At 48.2% G+C, this 17949-nt stretch overlaps 1 protein-coding gene across 6 annotated transcripts in view; it reads left to right on the forward strand.

The window, feature by feature from the left end:
• Positions 1–17949, forward strand: part of sdccag8 (SHH signaling and ciliogenesis regulator sdccag8) — a 103832-nt gene that overhangs the window by 17814 nt on the left and 68069 nt on the right. For all 6 annotated transcript variants that reach the window (XR_008078411.1, XR_004829565.2, XM_035801118.2 and 3 more), the window contains one exon: positions 102–244. Coding sequence is in view for 4 of the 6 variants with exons in the window: in XM_035801118.2 (XP_035657011.1) it covers positions 102–244 (143 nt within the window). In the remaining 2 variants the exon portion in view is untranslated. The remainder of the gene's footprint in view (positions 1–101; positions 245–17949) is intronic.

Here is a 17949-nt window from a genome sequence, read left to right on the forward strand (position 1 = left end):
ATGGTGTTGCCTCTATTATTTACAGGCAAATATTATAGTGAAAAAGGGCGCGGGTGATGTATTGCATATAACTCCCTCCGTCTCTCTCTCGCTGGGGGCAGGAAGTGGAGAAGCTGGGTGTGGAGCTGAGCGTCTGCCGGCAGCGTTTGGACCAGGCCCAGAGGGACGCGGGCCGACTGCAGGCGGAGGCTCTGAGCCTGACGGAGCGGCTGGGCCGAGCTGAGCACCAACTGCACCTCACCAGGTAACCCCTAATCCTATTATACATGCCACAACACCACCGTGCCCGCGCCACCCTGCCCTGTTCTGTTCCGCTGCCGCCCGCCACTGCGCCAGTGCTCAGCCCCTCAGCGCCCAGCCCGGGCACCAGTCTGCGCCAGCTCCACAGTCAGGAAGCACCGTACCTTATATTAAACTCACTCAGACCGGCTGCTGTCTCCTCTCATACAGACCTCCGTTTCTCCTTATGTGCCAGGGGACAGGGGCTTGGGGTAGGGACTGAGCAGTAGGGACAGGGATAGCAGTAGGGACAGGAATAGCAGTAGGGACAGGGATAGCAGTAGGGACAGGGATAGCAGTAGGGACAGAGACGGGGGGACAGGGATAGCAGTAGGGACAGAGACGGGGGACAGGGATAGCAGTAGGGACAGAGACGGGGGACAGGGATAGCAGTATGGACAGAGACTGGGGACAGGGATAGCAGTAGGGACAGGGATAGCAGTATGGACAGAGACGGGGGACAGGGATAACAGTATGGACAGGGATAGCAGTATGGACAGAGACTGGGGACATGGATAGCAGTAGGGACAGGGATAGCAGTATGGACAGAGACGGGGGACAGGGATAGCAGAATGGAAAGAGACGGGGGACAGGGATAACAGTATGGACAGGGATAGCAGTATGGACAGAGACTGGGGACAGGGATAGCAGTAGGGACAGGGATAGCAGAATGGAAAGAGACGGGGGACAGGGATAACAGTATGGACAGGGATAGCAGTATGGACAGAGACTGGGGACAGGGATAGCAGTAGGGACAGGGATAGCAGTATGGACAGAGACGGGGGACAGGGATAGCAGTATGGACAGAGACGGGGGACGGGGATAGCAGTATGGACAGGGATAGCAGTATGGACAGAGACTGGGGACGGGGATAGCAGTATGGACAGAGACGGGGGACAGGGATAGCAGAATGGACAGAGACGGGGGACAGGGATAACAGTATGGACAGGGATAGCAGTATGGACAGAGACTGGGGACAGGGATAGCAGTAGGGACAGGGATAGCAGTATGGACAGAGACGGGGGACAGGGATAGCAGTATGGACAGAGACTGGGGACGGGGATAGCAGTATGGACAGAGACTGGGGACAGGGATAGCAGTATGGACAGAGACGGGGGACGGGGATAGCAGTATGGACAGAGACGGGGGACGGGGATAGCAGTATGGACAGAGACGGGGGACAGGGATAGCAGAATGGACAGAGACGGGGGACAGGGATAGCAGTATGGACAGAGACTGGGGACGGGGATAGCAGTAGGGACAGAGACTGGGGACGGGGATAGCAGTAGGGACAGAGACTGGGGACGGGGATAGCAGTAGGGACAGAGACTGGGGACGGGGATAGCAGTAGGGACAGAGACGGGGGACAGGGATAGCAGTAGGGACAGAGACTGGGGACGGGGATAGCAGTAGGGACAGAGACGGGGGACGGGGATAGCAGTAGGGACAGAGACTGGGGACGGGGATAGCAGTAGGGACAGAGACTGGGGACGGGGATAGCAGTAGGGACAGAGACGGGGGACGGGGATAGCAGTAGGGACAGAGACTGGGGACGGGGATAGCAGTATGGACAGAGACGGGGGACGGGGATAGCAGTAGGGACAGAGACTGGGGACGGGGATAGCAGTAGGGACAGAGACTGGGGACGGGGATAGCAGTAGGGACAGAGACGGGGGACGGGGATAGCAGTAGGGACAGAGACGGGGGACGGGGATAGCAGTAGGGACAGAGACGGGGGACGGGGATAGCAGTAGGGACAGAGACTGGGGACGGGGATAGCAGTAGGGACAGAGACTGGGGACGGGGATAGCAGTAGGGACAGAGACTGGGGACGGGGATAGCAGTAGGGACAGAGACGGGGACGGGGATAGCAGTAGGGGACAGAGACGGGGGGACGGGGATAGCAGTAGGGACAGAGACGGGGGACGGGGATAGCAGTAGGGACAGAGACGGGGGACGGGGATAGCAGTAGGGACAGAGACGGGGGACGGGGATAGCAGTAGGGACAGAGGTAAGGACGGGGACAGGGATAGCAGTATGGACAGCGGTAGGGACGGGGATAGGAATAGCAGTAGGGACAGAGGTAGGGAGAGGGATAGGAATAGCAGTAGGGACAGAGACTGGGGACAGGGATAGCAGTAGGGACAGAGACGGGGGGACGGGGATAGCAGTAGGGACAGAGACTGGGGACGGGGATAGCAGTATGGACAGAGACGGGGGACGGGGATAGCAGTAGGGACAGAGACTGGGGACGGGGATAGCAGTAGGGACAGAGACTGGGGACGGGGATAGCAGTAGGGACAGAGACGGGGGACGGGGATAGCAGTAGGGACAGAGACTGGGGACGGGGATAGCAGTATGGACAGAGACGGGGGACGGGGATAGCAGTAGGGACAGAGACTGGGGACGGGGATAGCAGTAGGGACAGAGAGGGGGGATAGGGATAGCAGTAGGGACAGAGACGGGGACGGGGATAGCAGTAGGGACAGAGACGGGGGACGGGGATAGCAGTAGGGACAGAGACGGGGGACGGGGATAGCAGTAGGGACAGAGACGGGGGACGGGGATAGCAGTAGGGACAGAGACGGGGGACGGGGATAGCAGTAGGGACAGAGACGGGGGGACGGGGATAGCAGTAGGGACAGAGACGGGGGACGGGGATAGCAGTAGGGACAGAGACGGGGGACGGGGATAGCAGTAGGGACAGAGGTAAGGACGGGGACAGGGATAGCAGTATGGACAGCGGTAGGGACGGGGATAGGAATAGCAGTAGGGACAGAGGTAGGGACAGGGATAGGAATAGCAGTAGGGACAGAGACTGGGGACAGGGATAGCAGTAGGGACAGAGACTGGGGACGGGGATAGCAGTAGGGACAGAGACTGGGGACGGGGATAGCAGTATGGACAGAGACGGGGGACGGGGATAGCAGTAGGGACAGAGACTGGGGACGGGGATAGCAGTAGGGACAGAGACTGGGGACGGGGATAGCAGTAGGGACAGAGACGGGGGACAGGGATAGCAGTAGGGACAGAGACTGGGGACGGGGATAGCAGTATGGACAGAGACGGGGGACGGGGATAGCAGTAGGGACAGAGACGGGGGACGGGGATAGCAGTAGGGACAGAGACGGGGGACGGGGATAGCAGTAGGGACAGAGACGGGGGACGGGGATAGCAGTAGGGACAGAGACGGGGGACGGGGATAGCAGTAGGGACAGAGACGGGGGACGGGGATAGCAGTAGGGACAGAGACTGGGGACGGGGATAGCAGTAGGGACAGAGACGGGGGACGGGGATAGCAGTAGGGACAGAGGTAGGGACAGGGATAGGGATAGCAGTAGGGACAGGGATAGGAATAGCAGTAGGGACAGAGGTAGGGACAGGGATAGGAATAGCAGTAGGGACAGAGGTAGGGACAGGGATAGGAATAGCAGTAGGGACAGAGGTAGGGACAGGGATAGGAATAGCAGTAGGGACAGAGGTAGGGACAGGGATAGGAATAGCAGTAGGGACAGAGGTAGGGACAGGGATAGGAATAGCAGTAGGGACAGAGGTAGGGACAGGGATAGGAATAGCAGTAGGGACAGGGATAGGGATAGCAGTAGGGACAGAGGTAGGGACAGGGATAGGAATAGCAGTAGGGACAGAGGTAGGGACAGGGATAGGAATAGCAGTAGGGACAGAGGTAGGGACAGGGATAGGAATAGCAGTAGGGACAGAGGTAGGGACAGGGATAGGAATAGCAGTAGGGACAGAGGTAGGGACAGGGATAGGAATAGCAGTAGGGACAGAGGTAGGGACAGGGATAGGGATAGCAGTAGGGACAGAGGTAGGGACAGGGATAGGAATAGCAGTAGGGACAGAGGTAGGGACAGGGATAGGGATAGCAGTAGGGACAGAGGTAGGGACAGGGATAGGAATAGCAGTAGGGACAGAGACTGGGGACAGGGATAGCAGTAGGGACAGAGGTAGGGACAGGGATAGGGATAGCAGTAGGGATAGGAATAGCAGTAGGGACAGGGATAGGAATAGCAGTAGGGACAGAGGTAGGGACAGGGATAGGAATAGCAGTAGGGACAGAGGTAGGGACGGGGACAGGGATAGCAGTAGGGACAGAGGTAGGGACAGGGATAGGAATAGCAGTAGGGACAGAGGTAGGGACAGGGATAGGAATAGCAGTAGGGACAGAGGTAGGGACGGGGACAGGGATAGCAGTAGGGACAGAGGTAGGGACGGGGATAGGAATAGCAGTAGGGACAGAGGTAGGGACGGGGACAGGGATAGCAGTAGGGACAGAGGTAGGGACAGGGATAGGAATAGCAGTAGGGACAGAGGTAGGGACGGGGACAGGGATAGCAGTAGGGACAGAGGTAGGGACAGGGATAGGAATAGCAGTAGGGACAGAGGTAGGGACGGGGACAGGGATAGCAGTAGGGACAGGGCTAGGAATAGCAGTAGGGACAGAGACGGGGGACAGAGATAGCAGTATGGAAGGGATATGCTGTTTTCTCTTCATTCATAATGTGTAGCAATCTATCGATGATGTTGATAAAAATAAACCTGTTTCAATAGCAACTGATGTTTGTCTTACATTGCCAATGGCACACACACTGTCTAGATGTTTTACCAGCTCATAAAAGGAATCAGGCTGTAGCTACAGTATGTTCTTGTTCTTTCTATTTCTGCATTTCAAAAACTATAAGCCAATTTACAAGTTAATACAAAAATGTGTTAAAAATATTTTGGGGGGAATATTCTAGCAGCTGCTGTCATCGTGACATCTAGTTTTTAAAATGCAACTTGCCTTGGACCACCATAAAGTATTTTTGGCGCATTTGCTCATCGTTCCAGCTCCACCTACATACAGTATGCTACATTCCATCCTCTTTACAATAGACTAGAAGATTTACAAGTCTTTTCGTTCGCTCAAAATGGCGTGTAGCAGTGGATAGCAGCAGCCGACAGTTTCTGCTTCCTTTGTTTCTCCTCCGTGTGGCACTGGGTCGGCTGGCGGTCAGCGGCAGATTGGCCCTGCTGGCACCTGCCTGTGCCCTGTGCCCGTCCGCCCAGTACACGGCGGGTAGGATCAGCGCCTCTCTCTTCTTCCGATGGCCTGCCAGCCGCTCAGTTCAGTCTCCTCCTCCCGCCACCTCCTCACCCCCAGTCGAGGTGTTAGATCAGAGCCAGGCACAGATGTGCCCCGCTGCCATGCAGAGGAGAGACAGAGTGGTACAGAGTGAACCGTGGTCTCATCCCCTGTCCGACGCTGTGGAGCTCTGATCTGTCTTTAAGTGGGCTTGTTTAATCCAGACAGCTGTGGAGATGGACGTGATGCTCCACCATGTGTGTCTTTCTGACTACTGTACGGTGGTGCACTGAGACCTCTGGTGCTTTCCTCTGTCATACAGCAAGCTTCTGTGATCTAGCGAGAAGTACAGTAAAACTGTGCTCCATCTATCAGAGTTTCCTGTTAGCTCCTTCCTTCTGTTGTAAAAGCTGAGATGACCTGAACAAGAAGGATGGTTGGTATTCTCCAGTCTGGCCTTACTGTGGCTCACTAGTCTGCTCAAGGAGAGGCCTAAACACAGAACACAGAAGGCAACGAAAGCCTCCATTCTACTCTTCTGATGAGGAAGAACAACATTCAACACTGTTGCTTTTCATTGAACTGGCCCTTTAAGTGAGCCAGTGACCAGTGCAGCCAGCCGTTGGCAGTGGAGGGCTTTTTGTTAGGCAGGGGGTGTTTATGTGAACTACAGGGGGAGGTTGGCGAGAGAGGGCCAGCAACGGAGCACAGATGCAGCAGACATCTGTCCATGGCCACACTCCTCCTTCAGGCCAATCTAACAGGCCGCTCTCTCTTTCTCCCCGAACGCAAACTCCACCACACTACAGACACAAATCCATCTAAATCCCTTTCGGGGGCGGTCTCTGTGAGTGTCAGTCAGTGCGGCGCCCCCGCTGTTCACTTTGGGAGGTACGGGGCCTTTGTTGAGGGGGACGCCCTCTCTGTGTCACTTCCAGGGGAAGAGGGGGCTGGAAGGCAGGCATCTGTGTGACCAGGCTTCTGAGACGGGCCTTTGATTCATGCTTTTTGTGTGTCTTCATCTCACGGGCCGAATGATCACAGCTCCCCTTGAAATGGGGGGGGACATGAAGCACTTTTTGCCTTTTGTTTGTTTTTTGGGAGCTCTCTTCCCCCCCCACACACACACACAGAGCACCCCCCAGGCCCTGTGGCGGATGGCACTGAAAATGAGCCCCCCGTCAGCTCCAGCATTGGATCATCAGCCAGCTGTGCGTTGGGCAGCCGAGGATATGTCCTAATCCCCCCCACTCTGTTCAGCTCCTTCTGACGCCTTTGAGCCCGGGCTTTAGTCCCATTGTTTGTTGGTTTGTTTGCTCCTGTCTTTTTGTCGTTCCCCTCCCCTCCCCTTCCCTCCTCTGCTCTACTCAGGGGACCCAATAGGGCGAAACAAAAAACATGCCTAAAAATTAAACAGCATTCTTTCATTCCCATCACTTGCCAGATATTCAAAACCTCAAAATGTCCACTTTGTGTTTGGTGGCAATGCTCTATACTGAGGCTTGGAAGGGAAATAGGCTTTCATCCACATTTCATCCACATGAAATTCTGCATCCATTTTAATGATGGTGTTTGAGAACTGTCGTTGGCAATGTGGGGCCCAAAGTTTGGATAGATTGATAAGCATGTCCCTGCTCGAAGGAGAAACCTGCAGGCGTAGACATACACATCAAACTCCCAAATACTAATGATGCCTCTGTCAAAGCAAACCCAGACAAGCCTTCCATCTGTTTGTGGTGAACGGATGGACAGAACATTCTAGATACATCACAATAATCCAAAAAAGGAATGGTCATCTGGCCAGTTCACTTGGTAGATCAGTGTTTGTGTGGATGAATTGATGAGGCAACTATGTGACTGTGTGGTTCCGTGTACCTTGACCATTCTGTTTCTTTGCTGCCAGTCTGCCACAGACATAGCGATAGTATTCACCTATTTCAGATGGCTGACTGTACCTGGGTCCTGTTCAAATTAACGCTACAGTAGTGAGAATAACATACAGACATTTGAACCCACAGGCATTGCAAGGACATTAATTCGCTGGCTCGGTTTGGTTCTGATATTTTCAATGACCTTTTCCATTGAGTTGGATGTGGCAATTGATATGACAGACACCTTCGATACACTATGAACTGTCTGAGAGTCCCCCCTCTCCTTCATGTGGCCTTTCACCCACACAGCAACAGGGAACCATTTGGGCTACAGAAACAAAGCTGCGACCACCACTGTGCCTGGGATCAAAAGTTTATCATTTGATCTCAAAATTCCATTAAACACGACACGCTTCTCTGCCCTCCCTATTTCTGTTTTTCACTCTCGCTCTCGCTCCTGTTAGTGCAGAGAGGGGGAAACAGGCCCTGAAAGGGTGGGAATCTGAAAATGAATAAAATAGTGAGCAGATGCAGCTAGATGCCAGAGGGAGATTTATGTGGAGAATCAAACTGCTGCAAACCAAGTCAGTGGGAGGTGGTTGTACAATCAGAGGCAGGATAAAAGAGCCAGTGGCACACAGGCCTCGCTCTTGTCAAAGTAGTAGTAATGAAATCTCGTCCGCTGAGCCTGCTGCCAGCCGAGAGAACCTGTGTTAGCACTTTGGGGTAAGCGCAGGCGCCGGCGCTGCCAGGTAGGAGGGCAGGCACTGAGCGGGAGCTGGGCGGCAGCCATCTTGTTCGGTAGCAGATGGCGGCAAGGCTGGCAGGGGAGGGGCTGCTTAGCAGAACTAATCAGACAGTAACGGATAGGGCAGCTGGGAAGGCTGGCGGCCAGGCGGGAGTGTGCAGGGGAACCGCAGAGTGTCATGATGTTGACAGTGGTGTGCCCATTGGCCTGGGATGAGACCTTGCCGTGTCTTCTCGCCTCGCTGTTGGGTGCCCCTCTCCCTGCCACCGTGCCTCGGCCAGCCCGGCCCTCTCACGTGTCAAGGTACAGAGACCAACCTGCTCCAGAGAACGTGTCTCTCCCCCCCCCCCCTCTCTCTTTTTATAACCTTTGTGAGGAAGGTACAGAGGGCATCACAGCTATTTGTTGGGTTATTGAGTCAGGTTTTAGGATGTGCCTCATGTCAAGTCAACTGTTTATAGGTGCTACAGTATAACCACACATAGAAATGGAAGATTAATATTTCCATTTTCCTTGTATTATTTGACTTATGTACTGGTCACTGAATGCAGATGGAGTATATTGATAATGGTATTTTATGGGGTTTGGTGACAATGCTTTTTTTTTTCTCATCACAAAATAATTGGCTATTCTTTCAGAATCGAGCAAGGAAATTCCAATCACAGCCATATCTTACATTTCAGAGTGTATCTATAAAACATATACATTGTAATTAACACACACGTCTTGAAATTGGTGCTGACATAACCATACTTACTTTAATTCTTTAAATGTTTAAAATACATTTTTAGGAAGCATTTCATGGCAGGCAGCCTCCATTCAGGCCCAGACTTTCTTTTGACCAAACACATGCATCTTCTAGTGACAAAGTATCAATGCACAGTACCACTCTTCCTCAGCAGATAGGGCAACAGTCCCTTTCCTGTGTTTCTATGCCACCCTCTCTCCATTCCCCATTCCTCCATCTCTTCATGTTGCCGGGTGGTACATAATAGAACGCTGAGAGTCCTCAGGCAAAATGGAGGCAAATCTGTCGGGTGCAACTGTTCCCGCTCGGGCCAACTCTGTCCAGAGAGAGTGCCCTACTTACTGTTTCTGGAAGATGGGTTACCATCCCTGCTTCCCTCCTCTCACCAAGACACAGGCACACTCTTCCTTCCATTTACTCCCTGGTCAATATCTCTCTTCTATCATGTGGAGCAGGTAGACAGAATCTGGTTGTTACAGGTACAGCTATTTGCTAAATACTCTTTAAATACAGCTAGAATACACTTATTTAGTTCAATTATTTACATGATTTTGTTGTTAGCGTACATCTAACGGTTACACTCTAACCCCACAGTTGAAATTCCTCAGAATATGTTATAAATATGCAATATTATGCATCAGATCCTAAAGGTTTAATAAAGAGAAAGCAAGTTATGTGATGCAAGTTTTGCCATTTTTAGATCCATTTTCCTCAACATTTTCCTTGTCACATGTGCTGAATACAACAAGAGTAGATGGTACTGTGAAATGCTTACTTACGAACCCTTTCCTAACAATGCAGAGTTAAAGAAAAATTTGCAAAATACAAAGATGAAATAGTAACACAATAGAATAACGACGCTATATACAAGGAGTACCGGTACCGAGTCAATGTGCAGGGGTACGAGGTAGTTAAGGTAATATGTACATGTAGGTAGGGGTAAAAGTGACTAAGCAATCAGGATAGATAATAAACAGAGTAGCAGCAGCGTGTGTGGCATCAATATGCGTGTGTGTGCTGGAGTGTCAGTGTAGTATGTGTGGGTAAAGTCCAGTCAGTGTGCATAGAGCCGGTGCAAGAGAGTCAGTACAAAAAAATAGGGCAAACAAACCTGCCAAGAGAGGGCCGCCCACCAAAACTCATGGACCAGGCAAGAGGGCATTAATCAGAGGCAACAAAGAGACCAAAGATAACCATGAAGGAGCTGCAAAGCTCCACAGTGGAGATTGGACTGGACTATCTGTCCATAGAACCACTTTAAGCCAGAGCTGGGCTTTATGGAAGAGTGGCCAGAAAAAGCCATTGCTTGAAGAAAAAAATAAGCAAACACGTTTGGTGTTAGCCAAAAAGCATGTGGGAGACTCCCCAAACATATGGAAGAAGGTACTTTGGTTAGATTGAGCTTTTTGGCCATCAAGGAAAAAGCTATGTCTGGCACAAACCCAACACCTCTTATCACCCCGAGGATAACATCCCCACAGTGAAGCATGGTGGTGGCAACAGCATGCTGTGGGTATGTTTTTCATCGGCAGGGACTGGGAAACTGGTCAGATTTGAAACAATGATGGATGGTGCTAAATACAGGGAAATTCTTGAGAGAAACCTGTTTCAGTGTTCCAGAGATTTGAGACTGGGACAGAGGTTCACCTTCCAGCAGGACAATGACCCTAAGCATATTGCTAAAGCAACTCTCGAGTGGTTTAACGGGAAACATTTACATGTCTTGGAATGGCCTAGTCAAAGCCCAGACCTCAATTCAATTGAGAATCTGTTGTATGACTTAAAGATTGTTGTATACCAGCAGAACCCATCCAACTTGAAGGAGCTGGAGCAGTTTTGCCTTGAAGAATGGGCAAAAATCCCAGTGGCTAGATGTGCCAAGCTTATAGAGACATACCCCCAGAGACTTACAGCTGTAATTGCTGCAAAAGGTGGCAAGGGGGGGTGAATACTTATGCACGCTCAAGTGTTCTGTTTTTTTTCTGTCTTACTTCTTGTTTGTTTCCCAAGAAAAAATATTTTGCATCTTCAAAGTGGTAGGCATGTTGTGCAAATAGAATGATACAAACCACCCCAAAATCCATTTTAATTCCAGGTTTTAAGGCAACAAAATAGGACAAATGCCAAAGGGGGTGAATACTTTCGCAAGCCACTAAGTGAAAGTCAAATTAAAAGACCCTTTTTTTTTTTTTTTTTTTTGCTGGGGTCTCAGTACCGATGGGGTTAAAGGACACTGATGCTCACTTTCTTGTAAGCGGAGAGAATTTCTGTATGGATGTCTGTGGTCTCATTTCAACAAAAAGGTGATAGTGTTGACGACCTCATGCATAAATAAGCCTGTTAATTTTAAATTTTGATATTAATTGCAACTCATCTAATGAAAATGCATTTTCCCTTTTATCATGTTATTTATTTTCGTTGGGTTCGGAAATAATAGGAATCCACTATGGGTTATGTAAAACTGTAACAATTTTACTCCATCTATACAAACATCCCATTTCATTCATTGAAATGGCACGATAAGATAAACAATTAGCACAATAGCCACATCGAGTAAGCTACTGAGTGAAAGATTGCGGGAGCGAGACCAAAGACAGAAATAATATAGTTTCTCCCACTGCAAAACGAGCTTGTAACACCTGTATTGTGACTTACACCCACATCATGACGCACTGCACCCCCACCCCGCCGCCCCATTCCAAACTGGAGGGCCTCTGTCAGAGCCCAACCTGTGCCCCCTACCTGTTCCCCCTACGCTAACATAGAGGGTTGTTGCCATTCAACTCACCTCAGCGTCACACAAATCAACACCATTCTGTAACATAAAACACAGCCGCAGCTCTAATGGTCAGGAATCAAAAACCTTCTACAGAAGCAGTGGCCATTGAATGGAGGAAAACAAAGAGTGTGTTTAAACACGACAGGAGATGGGAGCTGGAGGGTCGCGGGGGCTGTGCCCAACTCATCCCTCTCAGTACCACCTCTTTGTGTGGGCTCCTCTCTTTGTGATCAACTCCTGATGCCATCTGCTCTGTGTGGTACCGGCGCTGGGCTGACGGAGGGGAGCCCAGGCAAGGCCAGGACAGAAAGGGAGAGATTGAAAGAGAGAGAGGGAGGGAGAGAGGTTGTTCCTCTGGATAAAAGCACTGGCCACTGGGCCGCAGGGCTGAGAGAGCCACTGATATTGCCTGCCACACAGACAGGCAGGGCTATGTGAAGTCAAAAAGATGATACCTCTCGGACTGTCTTTCAAATATACTCACTCTCCCCATTTCATCTTTCAACTCATTCTGTCTCGTGCACATATGTACACACACACACACAAACCAAAAACAGCTGATGCACTTATGCATTCCAGCATACTTGAGGCCAATGTGTGACATATAGTATCCCTCTGCAACTAGATCCTAGACTTCCTGATGGGCCGCCTGGGGTGAGAATAGGCAACAACACATCCGACAAGCTGACCCTCAACACGGGGGCCCCTCAGGGATGTGTACTTAGTCCCCTCCGTTACTCTCTGTTCACCCATGACTAGGTGGCCGCGCAGGCCATTAAGTTTGCAGACGACACAACAGTGGTAGACCTGATCACCAAAGACAATAAGACAGCATATATATATAGCAGGGGTGGGCAATTGGTCCCCCTTTTGAAGGCCCTCGGATCAAGCCCCCACCCCCTCCCCCCATAAAAACTAAATTGGGGTCTTAACTTACTGTTGCAAGTTACAATAGTAGAATACACAATATATACATGATCAATAAAACATTTTAGATTGGTAAATTAGTCTAGCTATCTAAATTTAGTAATTTTGCACACCCAATTTTTCAGTTTTTGATTTGTTAAAAAAGTTTGAAATATCCAATAAATGTTGTTCCACTTCATGATTGTGTCCCACTTGTTTTTGATTCTTCACAAAAAAATACAGTTTTATATCTTTATGTTTGAAGCCTGAAATGTGGCAAAAGGTCGCAAAGTTCAAGGGGGCCGAATACTTTCGCAAGGCACTATATATATATATAGTGCCTTGCGAAAGTATATATATATATATATATATATATATACTGCTCAAAACAATAAAGGGAACACTTAAACAACACAATGTAACTCCAAGTCAATCACACTTCTGTGAAATCTGTCCACTTAGGAAGACTGTCCACTTAGGAAGCAACACTGATTGACTACATTTCACATGCTGTTGTGCAAATGGAATAGAGGTGGAAATTATAGGCAATTAGCAAGACACCCCCAATAAAGGAGTGGTTCTGCAGGTGGGGACCACAGACCACTTCTGAGTTCCTATGCTTCCTGGCTGATGTTTTGGTGACTTTTGAATGCTGGCGGTGCTTTCACTCCAGTGGTAGCATGAGACCGAGTCTACAACCCACACAAGTTGCTCAGGTAGTGCAGCTCATCCAGGATGGCACAATGCGAGCTGTGGCAAGAAGGTTTGCTGTGTCTGTCAGCGTAGTGTCCAGAGCATGGAGGCGCTACCAGGAGACAGGCCAGTACATCAGGAGACGGGGAGGAGGCCGTAGGAGGGCAACAACCCAGCTGCAGGACCGCTACCTCCGCCTTTGTGCAAGGAGGAGCAGGAGGAGCACTGCCAGAGCCCTGCAAAATGACCTCCAGCAGGCCACAAATGTGCATGTGTCTGCTCAAACGGTCAGAAACAGACTCCATGAGGGTGGTATGAGGGCCCGATGTCCACAGGTGGGTGTTGTGCTTACAGCCCAACACCGTGCAGGACGTTTCTCATTTGCCAGAGAACACCAAGATTGGCAAATTCGCCACTGGCGCACTGTGCTCTTCACAGATGAAAGCAGGTTCACACTGAGCACATGTGACAGAGTCTGGAGACGCCGTGGAGAACATTCTGCTGCCTGCAACATCCTCCAGCATGACCGGTTTGGCAGTGGGTCAGTCATGTTGTGAGGTGGCATTTCTTTGGGGGGCCGCACAGCCCTCCATGTGCTCGCCAGAGGTAGCCTGACTGCCATTAGGTACCGAGATGAGATCCTCAGACCCCTTGTGAGACCATATGCTGGTGCGGTTGGCCCTGGGTTCCTCCTAATGCAAGACAATGCTAGACCTCATGTGGCTGGAGTGTGTCAGCAGCTCCTGCAAGAGGAAAACATTGATGCTATGGACTGGTCCGCCCGTTTCCCAGACCTGAATCCAATTGAGCACATCTGGGACATCATGTCTCGCTCCATCCTCCAATGCCACATTGCACCACAGACTGTCCAGGAGTTGGCGGATGCTTTAGTCCAGGTCAGGGAGGAGATCCCTCAGGAGACCATCCGCCACATCACGCCCAGGCGTTGTAGGGAGGTCATACAGGCACGTGGAGGCCACACACACTACTGAGCCTCATTTTGACTTGTTTTAAGGACATTACATCAAAGTTGGATCAGCCTGTAGTGTGGTTTTCCACTTTAATTTTGAGTGTGACTCCAAATCCAGACCTCCATGGGTTGATAAATTTGATTTCCATGGATAATTTTTGTGATTTTGTTGTCAGCACATTCAACTATGTAAAGAAAAAAGGATTTACCTAGGATAGGGTAAGTAATCCTTTACCTAGGATAGGGTAAGTAATCCTTCTCACCCCCCCCTAAAAAGATTTAGATGCACTATTGTAAGTGGCTGTTCCACTGGATGTCATAAGGTGTATGCACCAATTTGTAAGTCGCTCTGGATAAGAGCGTCTGCTAAATGACTTAAATGTAAAATGTAAATGTAAATTTAATATTTCATTCATTCAGATCTAGAATGTGTTATTTTAGTGTTCCCTTTATTTTTTTGAGCAGTGATATATAAATATACATGAGATCATGTAACACTTAAAGTACACCTGTGTGCTATCTGTTTAACTAATTGTGACTTCTGAAGGTAATTGGTTGTGCTCGATCTTATTTAGGGGCTTCATAGCAAAGGGTGTGAATACATATGCACACACCACTTTTCTGTTTTAAAAAAGAAAACATTTAAACAAGTTATTTTTCACTTCACCAATTTTGACTATTTTGTGCATGTCCATCATGAAATCCAAATAAAAATCCATTTAAATTACAGGTTGTAATGCAACAAAATAGGAAAACACCAAGGGGAATGAATACTTTTGCAAGGCACTGTATCTGCATATCCAGCCCTTCATATTTAGCCTCAAAATGAAGTGTTTTACCATGTTATTTTCAGGACAACCAGGGCTACAAGTAGAACACAACAATTTTACATAAACAGTTGCATTCATTAGTTTTATTGACAAATGTTGACACTGCAAAAACCTGATTTTAAAAATATGAATGTTTATTTTTTAAAGTCAGTGACAACTGTTTGGAGATGGTGACTTTTTCCACATTTTGTTGTTACAAAGTGGTATTAAAATGTTTTTAATTGTATTTTTTTGTCAACGATCTACACAAAATACATGGAAGAAAAATGTTAACATTTTGTAAAACATTTCTGAACGATTAAACACTAATATATTGTGTCTTGATTAGATAAGTATTCCACCTCCAAATTCAATACATGTTAGAATCACCTTTGGCAGCGATTTATAGCTGTGAGTCTTTCTGGGTAAGTCTCAGAGCTTTCCACACCTGGATTGTGCAACATTTGCACATTATTCTTTTCAAAATTCTTCATGGTCTGTCAAGTTGGTTGTTGGTCATTGCTAGACAACAATTTTCAGGTCTTGCCATAGATTTTCAAGCAGATTTAAGTCAAAACTGTAACTCGGCCACTCAGGAACATTCGCATTAACATCTGCTAACCATGTCTATGTGACAAATACATTTTATTTTATTTGATTCACCATCTTGGTAAGCAACTCCCTTGTAGATTTTTAGGTTATTGTCCTGCTGAAAGGTGAATTCATCTCCCAGTGTCTGGTGGAAAGCAGACTGAACCAGATTTCTCTAGGACTTTGCCTTTGCTTAGCTACATTCTGTTTATTTTTTTTATCCTGAAAAACTCCCTAGTCCTTAACGATTACAAGCATACCTATAACTTGATGCAGCCTCCACTGCTTGAAAATATGGAGAGTGGTATTCAGTAATGTGTTGTATTGGATTTGCCCCAAACATAACACTGTATTCAGGACAAAAAGTTAACGGCTTTGTCACATTTTGCAATATTACTTTAGTGTCTTGATGCATGTTTTGGAATATTTTTCCTTTTCATTCTGTCAATAAGGTTAGTATTGTGGAGTTTTCCATAGAATTGAGGTCCGGGCTTTGTGATGGCCACTCCAATACCTTGACTTTGTTGTCCTTAAGCCATTTTGCCACAACTTTAGAAGTATGCTTGGTGTCATTGTCCATTTGGAAGACCCATTTGCGACCAAGCTTTAACTTCCTGACTGATGTCTTGAGATGTTGCTTCAAAATGTCCACATAATTTTCCACCCTCATGATGCCATCTATTTTGTGAAGTGCACCAGTTCCTCCTGCAGCAAAGCACCCCCACAACATGATGCTCCCACCCCTGTGCTTCACGGTTGGGATGGTGTTCTTCGGCTTGCAAGCCTCCCCCCTTTTCTTCCAAACATAACGATGGTCATTATGGCTAAACAGTTATATTTTTGTTTAATCAGAATAGGACTCGTTTTACAGTGGATATAGATACTTTTGTACATGTTTCCTCCAGCATCTTCACAAGGTTGTTCTGGGACTGATTTGCATTTTTTTTGTACAGATGAACTTGGCACCTTCTGATGAACCAGACTTGTGGAAGTCTACCATTTTTTTTACTGAGGTCTTTGCTGATTTCTTTTGATTTTCCCATGATGTCAAGCAAAGAGGCACTGAGTTTGAAGGAAGGCCTTGAAATACATACACAGGTACACCTCCAATTGACTCAAATGATGTCAATTAGCCTAACAGAAGCTTCTAAAGCCATGACATCATTTTCTGGAATTTTCCAAGCTGTTTAAAGGCACAGTCAACTTAGTATATGTAAACTTCTGACCCACTGGAATTGTGATACAGTGAATTATAAGTTAAATAATCTGTCTGTAAACAATTGTTAGAAAAATGACTTGTGTCATGCACAAAGTAGATTTCCTAACCGACTTGCCAAAACTATAGTTTGTTAACAAGAAATTTGTTGAGTGGTTGAAAAATGAGTTTTAATTAATAACTCCTACCTAAGTGTATGTAAACTTCTGACTTCAACTGTAATTCCACTTTGACATTATGGGGTATTGTGTGTAGTGTAGCCAGTGGAATTTTTTGTTCAATTTAATCCATTTTTAACTCTGGCTATAACGCAACAAAATGTGGAAGAAGGAACTGTATGTGAGCTTACTACAGTATTATAAACACTATGTCCTGGGATTTCCTATGATCTTCTATGTAGAAGAACCCCTTACCTTCTAATGGCTCTTGTGTAGCTTTTGAGTGTCATAGCGCCTCGGGCCCTTTCGGGATTCGCCTCACAAACACCGCTCTATCTCAGCCCCGTTAATCACACAGACTAATGGTATCTACAGATGCAGAAGAAATAGAATAATCCAATGGTACAACCCATCAGTCTGTAGCTCAAACACAATTAAAACAATGTTTTAAAGGGGCTGGAAGTCCAAAACGTGCCAGCGTTATGGTGGGACTCATTGGGTTAAGCTTTTAAGATTTGTTTAACTTTACAACCGTGAGAAGAAAAATAGTTTTACATTTGCAGAGGAGTGAAATATGTTTCTGCAAAAGAATGTGCACTCTCCCTCCGTGGGTTGTGAGTATGGGGGTGTGTGTAGCTGTCCTGAATCAGGGGAGTATTTGTTAAATTGGTGGCGACTGCATTTCGCTCTGCCCGTGACCTTGAGGGGGCTTTGCTGCTCCTTGAAGAAGAAAAGCAGAAGCTGGCGGTAAACAAAGTTCACTTCTGACAGATGGATTGAATGACAGAGAGGTTGCGGGTGCCAGAATAGCCCTGGCAGCGGAGGAAATGTTCAATGCGGTCCAACAGGAGAGGAGGTGTGAACAGGTGCAGGGCTGCTGAAGGAAGAGGGACCAGATGGAGAGAGCCAGAGCCAGTTTAGTTAAAGGAAAAAGGGTGGGAGGGAGAGCAAGGGAAGGGGGAGCGAGGAATGGAGGGGAATGAGAGAAAAAGGGATAGGAGCAGAGATAAGAGCCCCCAGGACGGAGAAGAGCGGAGGAGAGAGCGGAATAATGCACAGAGCAAACTGTGCTGTGCTATGTAAGTGATAGCCAGG

This window comes from Oncorhynchus keta, chromosome 24 (genome assembly GCF_023373465.1).
Source record: "Oncorhynchus keta strain PuntledgeMale-10-30-2019 chromosome 24, Oket_V2, whole genome shotgun sequence".
Classification (NCBI taxonomy): domain Eukaryota; kingdom Metazoa; phylum Chordata; class Actinopteri; order Salmoniformes; family Salmonidae; genus Oncorhynchus; species Oncorhynchus keta.